Below are 13,511 nucleotides of genomic sequence, written 5' to 3' on the forward strand. Positions count from 1 at the left end.
ACCAAGGTCACTATAGATATATGTAGTCCACCTTTAGAGAAAGAGTGAGCCATAAGCTGCAAGGCTCTTCGTGAAGTCAGAAGTACCTAATAAGCTGGAGAGTTTTGCTAGCTCCCTGCTGCTTTTTGCTCATGCTTGATGGATGGTTGTAGATCCACTGGCGATTCTCCAGACCTGCCTTGGCAATCATGTGGGACATATTATCCTCTCAGGCAGAACTGCCAAATCCATTCCAACCTTTCCACTCAGCTGTAAACCCAAAAGCTTAAACACAAATCACTTACATGACAATATGCTCTATTGTAAAAAATTCCATAAAAGGCTGGAAAGGATACCAGCAAATTTATCCTCTCCATTGTTATGATCCTTTGGTCTTTCTTCTTCCAAAAAGATCATATTTATTTATTTACTTATTTCTGAGCAATCTTTGGAAACCTTATATACACACTGATCAAATATATGGAACTGAGATGATAACAAAGCACTCTGAGATTTTTAGGTAGACACCAACAAATTTACTCTTCACTTTCTGCTATAGTGTTTTCTCCAGACTTAATTCTTCTGCTCTCTGTGTTTTCATGCATTTATGAAGAATTAACCTCCATTAACAGCAGAAACCTCAGAAAGGACACTGATAATTCCATCCAACAAAAGTTTCTTCTGGATGTCCAGCTTTGTAATTTTTAAATCCTTTCACCCTTTCAACCCATTTTACTGTGTTCATCTGGAGTCATTGCCACAGTACATTGCAGTCACCTCAGGCAACTTCCTTCCCTAGTTTATGTAATCACAGTTTTTAATATGGTAAAGCCCTGCCGGTTATACTACTTGCAAATGTTACGAGACCTTTTATCTCTATATGCCACTCATTTCAGAGTTGACCATCATGGCCACTCTGGCATACTACTCAAGTGACTTGAAGACCACTCCCATGTTTGAATTTTCAAATGTTGAACACTCAGTGGTGGTGCTGTAAAGAAGTAGCTCAGCTGTAGGTTGCTGATGGGGTAGGGTCTGGGGGATGGGCTTTATGCAGGAGAAATGCACATCACACTGTCTGCAGACTGCCACTTGCAGCTGTTACAGTTTCACCGAGTTAACGTACATATACGCATGTTTCCAAAATAAAAAGCTAGAGGGCCCTACAAGTGACTTTGTTTTCTCATCTTAGCCAGGATTGAGAAAACTATGTTAAAAGTCGAAAGTCTAAAATGAATACAAGGAATTGGCGTTTCTTCCTCTACTAGCCTTATGTGCATCACCAGATAATCTCTTTGAAATTAAGCATTATTTGCCATCTCTACTGTATTATATCATAAATGGAGCTTACACTGTGAGGGCTGCTTTTCTAACACTTGGGTGTTTTTCTCTTCTAACAAAAAGGACTGAGTGCCTCTTCAGTTTTAATCACAGGACCACATGATTGATTTCTGCACCAGTTTTATGTGGACATCTATGCAAGAAAGGCTCTGTCTGCAATAATTTCTTCTGTCTGATTAACTAATGAGATTGCTTATTCATGGATTGTGTCATTCAATAAGCTTCTGAAGACTCGTGGATCTGATTTACACTCTATGAATAGGCTGCGAGCAGTTTTGAAACAGAACCCTAAGATAGATATTTATGTCAGCAGAAATTAGACATGAGTACTTTACCTAAGGCGTCATTAATAGGGGTTTAATTTTATTTGATTTCAAATTCAGGCCAGAGGCCAATAAAAATATCATTAATTTGTATGCTCTGGGAACTACATTTGCCGAATTGATTTGGGGGATTTGCATAATATGGTGGTCTTAGAGCATTGTATGGAGTCTGACCCTTATATTTCATCCCCTTTGAAGTAGAGTACTTTTTTATTTCCATACTGCCCTGTTCATTTATTCAGTTTTCATAGATTATTTGTTAAACTATGCAAAATAATTATCTACCAACCGAATACGTTATCATTGCTTTCATGTTGTCTTACATCATTGTCAGCAGAGTAAATTTTAAAAAAATATTTTTTTCCATGTTTAAACTATTCCATTTTGTGAATAAACATGCAGACATAGAAACTTTTAACTTTGGAGAACATCAGTTCTTCTAAAGATCTTCTGCTAAGGACATTCCATAACATTTGTGACTCATGGTTAGGGTAAGGTGGTGCCAGTGGAGAGTCCATAAATGATAAAAATTTCAAACAATGTTACATCTCAGAAGCAGGGAGATAACAGGTTTATACTGTTTGAAATGGAGGATGACAACAGTAACAGTATGAGATAAATACAGAACGTCTTTTTTTTTTTTTTTTTTTTTTAGCAGCCTATTAAAAACTAACTGAATCCAGAAAGTCTTATGTCTTACTATCAGGTGTGGTGGTTACCACTGCAAGAATTGTTGGAGTAATTTGCCTGAATATTTGAGGACAGAGAAAATAGTGATCTCTCCATACCACGTGGTCCTACCTCTTTGCAGAAACTCCCAGCAAGCTTTGACCAGATTTGTTCCTGTGCTTCTCCAGAATGGTCCTTAGGGAAGTCTGCTTTGTCCACTGATTTTAATACAAGTCACATTACCAATCACTAGCTTTCCTTTTCCCAAATTACTTGCATTCATTCATCTAACATGCTTCTTCCTGCTGTAATTCAAGTTACATCTTTCCTTCTCTAAGCTTTTCTTATCCCAGGCTTTCTCAGTCATATTTTGCAGTTTAACAGTTTCATCAGTCTTCCCATCTTCCCTGGAAATTTCCAAATCCTCAGAAAAGTCTTGGTACTGTAGTCCCCATGGGCATCTCTGGTTCTCTTTTATGCTATCAAACCCTCAAAACTCCTTTTCATTCTGCTCTTGCACCAAGTACTCTCCCTTTCACTCTTACTTCACTTAAGCCTTTTTGCTGTTCCTCTTTATTCAGAAGTAAATGTCCTGAGCTTAATGGCTTCTTAAATCATTCAGATAAGCCATTGAATGGCTTATTTGAACTCAAGTAGTAAAATGTGGTTTAGGTCTTAGTTTTGTTCTTTACTACCTGGCCAGTTCCAAGAGTTTAGTAGCCCGGAGAGATGCCAGTCAGGAATGTACATATACTTTCAGATTATTTCCTGCTGATACAGTAACTTCAGTTTTGTTTTGTTTTTCCTGAACCCTTATTTTTGTAGAAGACAGGAAACAAGTCTTCTGTTGTGTTTGTAAACTGAGGATATAATGACTTCCCTACCTCATATATTCTACTACAGAAACTCTCTGATCACCAGAGTCATCAGAAGCAGTCATTTCTCAAGATCTCTCTCTTGTTCCCATGTCTTCAATTAGAAATTTCCTCTTGCCATCATTATCACTGGACACTAAGGGGACAATCATCCCATGATCAAAAGCCTTGTACATGTGAAAGAGAATAGCTGAGAATGCCTGGCAGTGTAAAACAGCTTTTAAAAATTTAATATTAAAACACCAAGTGAATATGTGTTCTGCAGAAACCAGCCAGTCCTAAGCATGCTACTGTGGCCAAGCATTAATAATTGTTCCTGGCCTGAACATCTGCACTGTATTCCTCCCTCAGAAATAAAAATGGTAGGAGATATGCCATGGAGCATGGCTCTATGTATTTGTATAACTGAAAACTTGATAGAGGCTGCAATGATGCAAAGTATATGAGTATTATCAGGCCATTTTATGAAGAGACAAACTGAGGGCAAAGGTTTATGACTTGTCAAAAGTAACACATGGCAGAGGAAGGAGCTCTGGGCTCTACTCCTGCTTTACAAGCCTGTAAAGAGTACACTAGTGCTTAGTTCTTGCTATGTGGTTTAGATACATTACAGTATTAACTTCCATCCTTTTTTTAGTGTATTACTGCTCTGATTTTCCACTAGTAATTGGAGTCAGTTTTACTGGACTAATTTTTGCTGTGGAGCTACTACTAATACTAACTCACAGCCTTCTGTATGAGCTGATACAGAGTGAGATCAAACATATGGAAAACTGTAATACTACCTTGGAGTTCAACATGCTTTTCCCTTGGTGTAATATTTCAACATTCCCATGTTGTTCCTTCACAGCAGGAGGCTGCCATGCAGCAGAATTACTATGGATGTACATACACATGTATACACACACAGAGGGTCACTCACCATTGTAAATTGTTTATATGATACAGCACTGTATTCATAAAAGGGAGAATGAAATGTGTTTGAATTTATACATATTTTTCTCCAGGGGTATACAAAATTCTATATTTCTGATGGACTAAAAAATTTCCCCAGTATACTGACTCTCACAAATACTACATGCAGGCAGTGTTTTGAATCTGCAGAGATAATTTAAGTAAGTGCCAATAGAATTTGGTCAGAATAATCTTATTAATCATGCTTACAATTGCTCTTCAGCAAAAAGCTCCTGTGGTACAGTCACTGATTTTGCTGTGTATTGAAACTGAGCATTGGTGTTAATAGAAGAATCAGACCATGGGTTTTGGGTTTGCCTGGGAAATATTTCCTTCTTGTGAAGCCTCATGCACGAGTGAAAAAAGGTGAAAGGGTTCATGTTATCATTAAAATAAAGGTACTGTTATATAGTGAGGGACCAGCAGAGAAAATAGGAATTCCTTACCACACAGATTCCAGATCCATCAAGGCATCTGTTTGCATTGCCATTACAGTTGCAAGGAGAGCATTTTCCTGAGCTGGTACGGTAAAATCCTTCTTGGCATCCCTGCAATGAAAAAATAAAAATAAAGTATTTCCTATGCATACATATTTGGAGAGTTAGGTTTGGCTGAGAGGCAGGGAAAAGCAAGAATTACAACCATCAGGTCTCCCCAGAGCACGCTGCACAAACCCATTGTAGCAGACCACACACACAGTGCTGAACTCGAGTCTGTTCTTTCACTCCCTGCCCTGGTGCTTTGCCTTTTTTGCCTTACAGTATTGAAGCTGTCAGCACTTCTGCCTGTGTTCTGCCCCTGGCCAGAAGTGGGTGCTTGCCTGCACATGAGGAGCTGGCAGATTCTTACTGCATTTTATACTAGAGGATGAGTTAACTAGAAATTATTATCCTTATTCAGTAAAGAAGTTGTATTTATAGGAAAAGATTAACTTTTACTTAAATAAGAAAAGCTTTAGGAAGTTTACATTATATCACAGCTTTGATGAGCTTTGGATGAAGAGCCTAGAGACAGAAACATATCTACAAAGATCAACTCGCTTCTGAATGAAAGCTGGCTGGCTGCTGTGGGAGGCTACCAAAGCAGGACTGTCTGTCTGTCTGTCTGTCAGTGAGGCTGGTGAGATGTGCCAGCGATCACCTATTGTCATTCCAGGAAGTAATCAGTTCCTGGGACACACAACGGTTCTTCAGTCATCCTTCATGTGACATAAAAAATAAATGGGGGGGGAATTGCATGAAAGGTAAAATTTTCTTGTTGTTTCTTAATATCTGGCTATGCCTGGTGTATATTGTAGAATCAGAGAATGGTTTGGGTTGGAAGGGACCTTAAAGATCACTAGTTCCAATCCCCTGTCAGGGGCAGGACACCTTCCACTAGACCAGGCTGCTCAAAGCCCCGTCCAACCTGGCCTTGAACACTGCCAGGGAGGGGGCAGCCACAGCTTCTCTGGGCAACCTGTGCCAGTGTCTCACCACCCCCACAGTGAAGAATTTCTTCTTAGATCTAATCTAAATCTACCATCTTTCAGTTTAAAACTGTTACCCCTCATCCTATCCTTATACTCCCTGATAAAGAGTCCCTCCCCAGCTTTCCTGTAGGCCCCCTTGAAGTACTGGAAGACTGCCGTAAGGCCTTCTCTTCTCCAGGCTGAACAACCCCAACTCTCTCAGCCTGTCCTCATAAATGAGGTGCTCCAGCCCCCTGATCATCTTCATGGCCTCCTCTGGACTTGCTCAAGCATGTCCATGTCCTTCTTATGTTGGGAGCCCCAGAGCTGGACACAGGACTCCAGGTGAGATCTCACAAGAGCGGAGTAGAGGGGGAGAATCCCCTCCCTTGTTCTGCTGGCCACACTTCTCTTGATGCAGCCCAGGACACAGTTGGCTTTCTGGGCTGCGAGCGCACATTGCTGGCTCAGAGTCAGTTTTCTATCCACTAACACCCCCAAGTCCTTCTCCCCAGGGCTGCTCTCAATTCACTCACTGCCCAGCCTGTATTTGTGCTTGGGACTGCCCCGACCCATGTGCAGGACCTTGCACTTGGCCTTGTTGAACTTCATGAGGTTTGCACAGGTCCACCTCTCCCGCCTGTCCAGGTCCCTCTGGATGGCATCTCCCTTCCCTCCAGCAAGTCGACCGCACCACACAACTTGGTGTTGGCAAACTTGCTGAGGGTGCACTCAATCCCACTGTCCATGTGTCCAACAAAGATGTTAAACAGTGCTGGTCCCAACACTGACCCCTGAGGAACGCCACTCATCACTGCTCTCCCCTTGGACTTTGAGCCACAACTCTTTGAGTTAATATATAATTTAGTACTTTTGATAACTTACCAAAGCTTACCAGAATTAAACAGAAGATTGTAAATATCTAAATCACCTTCTTTTAAATACTAATTAAAGCAATAATATAAGGAATCAGAAACACAAACAAAGCTATTAAGATGACCCTCTAAGACTGGAAAATAAAAGGAAAATAAAAGAGGGTAACTTTTGTTAGATATGTTATATGTAAATTCTTGTTCTCCACTGAGGAACTTCTACCTCATTATGCAAAGCTGGTGAGATACACACAGGCTGACCTCAGGAGCATCAGGCAGCACCTGGTCACCCTGTGCAGTTTCCCTGTGTCACATGTATTAAGTTAGATCCATGCAGACTCATGAATTTTTGGATCCTAAATCTCTCCCCCATGCCTAACTCTGCAGTGTTGCTGCAGAGCTGATGTGAAGGCCCTAGCATGTCATTTAGATCTCCAGAAATTATTTACCACACCCTGTTTCTGGTAGCGTTTACAAACACTATCCCTGAGGTGGCTGTCAGAGCCTGAGGTATGTCAAGGCTCTCCTGGAACACTTTTTGGGGTTGCCTATATAGCACTTTGTGTATTCTGTGGGTCTTGAGGGCATTTACCCTTTCAAAAAGTGGTAAAAGTGGGAAGTTCAAAGGAATCAGAAGGGTATGATCCTTCTTGTGTTTGCATGAGCTATGAGGCTCATATATTGTACTGACCTAATTAAGATTAGATTTCCTTTGTATCTTCTTCTTCCTCATTTTCCTGGGTTGCTCTGAAATAAAGGTTGATTTCTTTTCTGTACTGAGCTAGCCATTGCTTCTCACACCAGCTGTAAGCTATGACATGAACAACAGGATCAAATGCAGCACCGTGCAGTGATGCTTCCACTAGCTGCAAAAACTAGCCTGTGAGTAGAATTGCTAAATGGCCCTGCTGGTGTCTGTGGCTAATTAACCCTGGCACAGTGCTGTGACCATACTGCTTCTGGGACCTGAACTTGTACGTCTACACAGTGCTGTAGTTATACCTGTGGAGCACTGGGTAGCAAGAGCAGCAATCCTGAGATTCATCTGCATGTTAGCTTCCATTCTCAAGGGTGGGTAGATACTTCTATCCAGCCAGATAAGCTGCTTGTTTAGCAAATAATGTATCTTATGAGATGACTAACAAGCAGCTTTAAAAATGAGGTTTACAAATGAATCATTAATCCAATCTTATCCCAGAGAGCTCTGAGAAGCTGGGATGAACATAAATGGAAAACTCAGTTGCCTTTACCATTCTTACACACAGTATTTTATCTGGTTTGCTTTGGAAACACTCTTAGATAATAGCTCCTAGGAGGAAAAGCCTTCATACCATGGCCACTTTGGGACAGCAGAAATACTATCTATTTGTACTGCTTGTTTCTTTCAGTTGTTTAGTCTTAACACATAGTTGTAGGACTGGCTCCCACCAGACTAAGGATTTCAGCTGAATGATTATGCCACACACCGTGGAAGGGAGACACTTTTTCAATTGAAAACAGATTCTTATCCCAGTATCTGTCTTGGCAATATTTCTTTCCACCCATACAGATCTAAGGCATGTTAAATTCTCTGCTACCCCTCAACTGGTGGGTGGTCTCAGCTGGTCCATTAGTGTCTGCCCAAAAGCTTTCCGGGTTTTGCAGGTCTAAGCAGAATAATTTTTTACTTATGATGGTGAATATGGACAACAGAAATGTATGACTGTATGTAAGGGTGTCTATGCAAAACCTTCAGCCAGCCATAAGGGTCATCTCCTTTATACTTCAACTAAGAGTATGGCAGCATTGAAGCCATGATTGAGCTTTCATCTAGTCCAGCAGCAATAAGCTGACAGCATTTCAGTGCAACATCACTGGTTCCAGCTGCACAGGCAGGGTTGTATAGTCTTTGCTGAAGTCCACTGGGAACCAGCTTACCCCCTATTCTGAGCAGACACAGTTCTCTTTCTCAAGACATCTGCCTCAGTTTTGGGTGTCTCTGCTGTTCTCACTGTCAGCACCCTCTTTAAAATGAGATGCAGGGTTTTAAGTCACCTGGGTATTTTTTGGTAACGTTTTTCCTCTTACATTACTCAATTCATCACAAAAACTTAGAAGGTGCTGATGCTCATTATTTTAATACAGTATTTTAAACTATGGGTTGCATCAATTTAAACCAGAAATGAGGTATTGACAATCAGTGCTATGAGGGAAGTGGGAATGAGGGGGAAATGGGATCCAGATTGTTTCCTTTGGGTTCAGAAGTTTTCTCAGGCATTCTCAATTATTCTGATATATTTTTGTTGCTCCTTGCCCTACTAGTGATAATGGAGTGATTGGTTAGTTGTTCTAGTGCATGAGCCAACATCATATTTATAAAAAGAAGTGTCAGAGTGTTGAGCTAATTGAGGGATTCAAATGGTCGAATGTTCTGGGAGCACAAAATAATTGCACACAAAGCACAAACAGGTTTGGAACAAAATGGAAATACTCTCCCTGAAAGATTGTTATGTAGGCAATTGAGTGAGGAACATTTCTGTCCACTGTCTGTTTCTGAATGGTGAAGACAATTAGTAGGCCAAAATGCTAGGTCTGCATTAGCAATTATGTCTTCACAATTATTAGATTTTTTTTCCCTGAGGGACAATGTTTGCTCCAGTTCAAGCTGAAAAGTCCAACCTAATGTGGATTTTGCTGAGCTCTTGAAAATCTTTTACACCCATGGTGCATTTATTCCCCCCTCCCCCTCACATCTGGATTTAATTACTACATTTCTTAAAAACAAGAAACAGCTGCAGTGCTGAAAGCACTGTGGAGCACGTAGCCATATTCTGTTTCTTCAGTTCCTTCTGCTGATATGGGTGCAAGAAAGGACTGAAGATGGGAGACAACCTACATACACAGGGTATGAGTTTACTCCCACGTTATATTCAAGCAGTTCCACCGATTTCATTGCAGGTGCTCCTGATCTGTGCCTGCGTACCTGGAGAAGAACCAGGTCCTCATTTCTTCCCTGCTGCCAGTGGTGGTGCAGCCATGCCAGGGCAAGTATGCTTGCAGTGACCTGGACTCTTCTGGCTTGCTTTTCCCAAAAGAAGAGAGTTGTGCTGGGGATGTGTTCTCTGGGGCTACATCTGCATCAGCCAGATGAAGAAGGGCAAGGCATGGTTTCAGATCATTCAGATCATTCAGATCATTTAGTGATCATCCATACTGACTGATGGTTCATTTTCTTCCTTGATTTTGCTCTTTGACAGATTGTGATTTTCCTGACAATGTCCAGGCACAATGGCATCTGTTAGGATGTGCTCCCACAAGACAGTCTGTATGGGACTATTCTTTTCTGGGAAAACACAGAGAGAGCTTCAGCACATGGACATGGGCCATGTTATGCTACTTGACTAGGAGGTCCCCACACTACTTTATTCGGTAATTCAGATGTAGCCATTGACTCTCTCATCTAATGGTAAGAAAACATGTCATGTTTCTTTAGTTAGTACTGGAACTTGTGGCTTTCCTGTGAATATATAAAAGCACAAAGGGTCTCTTTCTTCCACAATAAAAGGCTCCCTTGGATTCATACCAGTGTTTGTTATTTCCAGAATTTTCTTTTCAGCGCTGGGGTACATGAAGGGATGTGATTCAGGGTTAAATGGTCTATATGAAATAATTTCAACCTTTCTTATATCCATTATACTCATGCCTACCAGTCTTGGGCTAGGAATCTCATTACATTTGATCCAAAACAAATTCAGAAGAAAATGATGGTGCTTGCCTCCAGAACCGTTGTAAAAGAGGAGAGAGCTGGTGCACTTGGGGAACTGAAGCTGAAGAACAGCACTCAAAGTAGCAGTCATGGCACATCAGCTGCCAAAGTCACTGCTAAGTATAGTATCAGCTGAGACTTGGTTGTAGCTGGCCAGCAGTGTTAATGCTCTTTGCTGTTAGAGTCAAAAGGTGTGCTTCCTTCCAGCTCTGAGAAGGATCCTCAGTAGACTGCATGGATGTTCAGACATGAGGGCAAAGATCAAACATTATGGTATTACTTAGTAGATTCTCATGTCAAAGATCTGTTCAGGATAGTAAAAGTGAGTGCAGCCTGTGCACAATTGAATCCTATAAACTCATGGGCTTGTGAAGAAATGAAAATTAATTAACTGAATACCTCAAATCTACCTGCAAAAATCCAAAGAAGTTCTATCCTGTGACATAAACACCTGTATTTTGTGTAGAAGGGTAATTTTTTGATGTCAAGAGGCAAAAGTGCACATTCTTTTAGTTTCTGGCAGCCCCTCCCCCTTAATTCTTCATATGACAAAAATACTCTTTCAGCCTTCAGTGGAAGAGAATTAAATTCTCATTACCATCTGATGATGGTCAAGAACATACACAGATAGTTACCTCTGGCTAAGCTGACATAACACAGCTCATTCACCTGCTTTATCTTGATGATGTAGCAAGTTCATTGGACATATAGTTTCATTTTGAAAAAATTTTTGTGCATTCAATTTCCCTTTTTCTGCAGTCTGACCTGTTCTGTAAAGATGGTAAAAATATTGTCTGTAGACACTCTTAGTCTGAGTGTGAAGTGTTAGTGAAGTCTGGTGTGACAGGCTATCTATCAATCAAAATATTTATGGAGATCTGTGAATTATTTGAATAATAATATTTATCAACATAGATTGATCAACAGTTTCAGAACTATGGGACCCTCAAAAGTCCCCACTGTCTGTTATGGAGTGGAAGAAATGAAGAAGAAAGGAAAACTCTACTTGTACATTATCAAGCTTTGCCTATGGTGCAGGGAAAAGAAAACAGAAAAGTGTTGCTCCACTGATACACCAGACATCATATCAGCCATAGATACCTGTAAAAGTAGACACATGAATAAATAAAGCCCAAGTTTTTAATGCATTGATGAAGACAATCAGACAAATTGAGTGGAGTAATGTCCCTTCTTGACAGCTTCACATCAATGTGTAATGTTTTTCTGGAAGGAACGGTTTAGCCAAACAGAGTTTTAGGACTCATCATAATAATAAATCCCCGAAACTTTCAATTTTTTGCTATACAGGGATGAATGAATAATCTAAACATCCTCCACCCATTTTAAAATCCCTGTGTCTAAAAGAGAGTCTTCTGGGAGTGCGTGGCATTGCCATGGAAACAACAGCCCTCTGCTCCTTGAGGACATTTCCAAACCCAACACAAACATGCTTGCTTTTGTTTATTTTTTTTTTATGAGCAGTATTTGGAATTGGCAGCCACAGTTTTGAGGCCTGTTTGAAGATTGTTTGCTTAGGCCAACTTGAGATAAACAGCCTACTGCCCTTCCTAAAAATAAAGATGTTTTCCTGCTTGAGTATCTCTCAGTACTTTCATTTATGTAATTATTTGTTAGAAATAAGAACATAAGAGAAACAAGTCTGAGAAAGCAGTCATCTACTGTGCATTTCATGCTATTTCAGTTTCTTTGGTTTCCTTAGAATAGGCAGGACTTTCTTCCAAAGATATTCTTGGTCTTTATCACCTACAATAGGGTTTTCACTTTCAGAAATACTCAATCACCAGCCAGGTGCTCACAGAAAGCATGCCAAGTTTTCAGCATTCAGCTGGTCTCACCTGGCATGTCCATTTCAGCCATGAAGAGAGTCCCAGGGTGAACCCCAGAGGACCTCTGTGCTCTGCGTTCAGTGCTGTGCTAACACAGCTGTGTCTGTGCTAGTGTGGGGGCATCCTGGCCAGCAGCCTCCACAGCTGGGCGGCGGGACTGCATGTGTAGGAAGCCCAAACCATAGCAGGCTGGGAGTCATCAACGTGGAGACATCCACGTGGGAAGAAGCCAGCTAGGCACCCTTTGTATGGTTTAATTTCTTCTATACTATAATAAAATGCTTCTAAAGTAGGTCAGCTGTGTCCATTCCTCTCTACTGACTGCGAAGGGGACTCAGAGGGCTAACTCACGTGTTGGTCTGTACTGCAGACAAGGTCTATGGAGATGAAACCTACTGCATATGTCAGGTGTACTGTGCTGTGTAGAAGGGTTCAGGTTACAAGCTCTGTGTTCAGGCCAAACTGCTGGACACCCTGTACCTTTAGAAAAGTGAAAAGGCTCCTGACAGTCTGTTCCACAAGTCAGTATCTTCAAGTAGAGAGAGTGGATTCATCTAAAGGAAACCTTGGTGTCTGGCAGGCCCAAGTGATTCTCTTTCTACATTTGAGTTAGGCTGATTCTGGCCAGCTCAGAGCATGGTCATTGGATGTTTCCCTTTGTCCAGATAGTGTATTCTCTGCTATTTACAGGTAGCTCTCCAAGGGAGCTGTATTATATCACTCTGCACTGGTGCCACGTTCCCCACTGAACACTTGTGCATTCAAAAATATTCAGAGAGAATCTTTTCAGCCATTTCTGAGATCTGTTTTTTTCTTTTGGGAGGCAGAAAGCATACATATATGCTAGCACCTTTAGTAAAGCTATAATTCTTAGGAAGAGTTTTAAAATACCACTGGATGTTATTATCTGGAAATTCATTTTATTGCTGCTAGTAGCTCAGTCCTGCTTCAGCTTGATGACTTTGGACAGCATAGACCATATTTAGGAAAGAAATATGTAAGAAATTATTATGAAGACTTCGTATTTTTGTCCAAAATACTTGGTGCTCGCTGCAGTGACTATAGTTGTAACACATGCCTGTGAGATATGGCGAGCAAAACTGATCTCTGCCATTATATTAGTGCTGCCATGTTAATTCCTGGCTCAAGTTGGGGTTAAGCACTGTAGATACAGCTGGGAAGAAGAGCTCTGATGTTGTGAGTGACTTTGACCATCTCCAGAGCTGGTGACTGAACTAAATCTCTAGCACAGAAAGGAGCACAATCCCATTCTAAGGACAACTTCTGATTCCCTCCAAAAGGCACAAATACTGCTTTGCCAGATTAGGATGTAAATAAACAAAGTGAATCCATAGACATCCTAGCTTAAAAGCATTCTGGGCAGGCACAAATTGTATGGCTTATCATGCTTATCATTAACTACAAAACAATATTCTTTACTTTGAATAGATATAAG

At 40.9% G+C, this 13,511-nt stretch overlaps 1 protein-coding gene across 2 annotated transcripts in view; it reads right to left on the reverse strand.

Moving 5' to 3' along the window:
* Positions 1-13,511, reverse strand: part of LAMA4 (laminin subunit alpha 4) — a 113,408-nt gene that overhangs the window by 84,650 nt on the left and 15,247 nt on the right. For both annotated transcript variants that reach the window (XM_074896177.1, XM_074896178.1), the window contains exon 2: positions 4,588-4,689. In XM_074896177.1, coding sequence (XP_074752278.1) covers positions 4,588-4,689 — 102 coding nt within the window. The remainder of the gene's footprint in view (positions 1-4,587; positions 4,690-13,511) is intronic.

This window comes from Athene noctua, chromosome 1 (assembly GCF_965140245.1).
Source record: "Athene noctua chromosome 1, bAthNoc1.hap1.1, whole genome shotgun sequence".
NCBI classification, from domain to species: domain Eukaryota; kingdom Metazoa; phylum Chordata; class Aves; order Strigiformes; family Strigidae; genus Athene; species Athene noctua.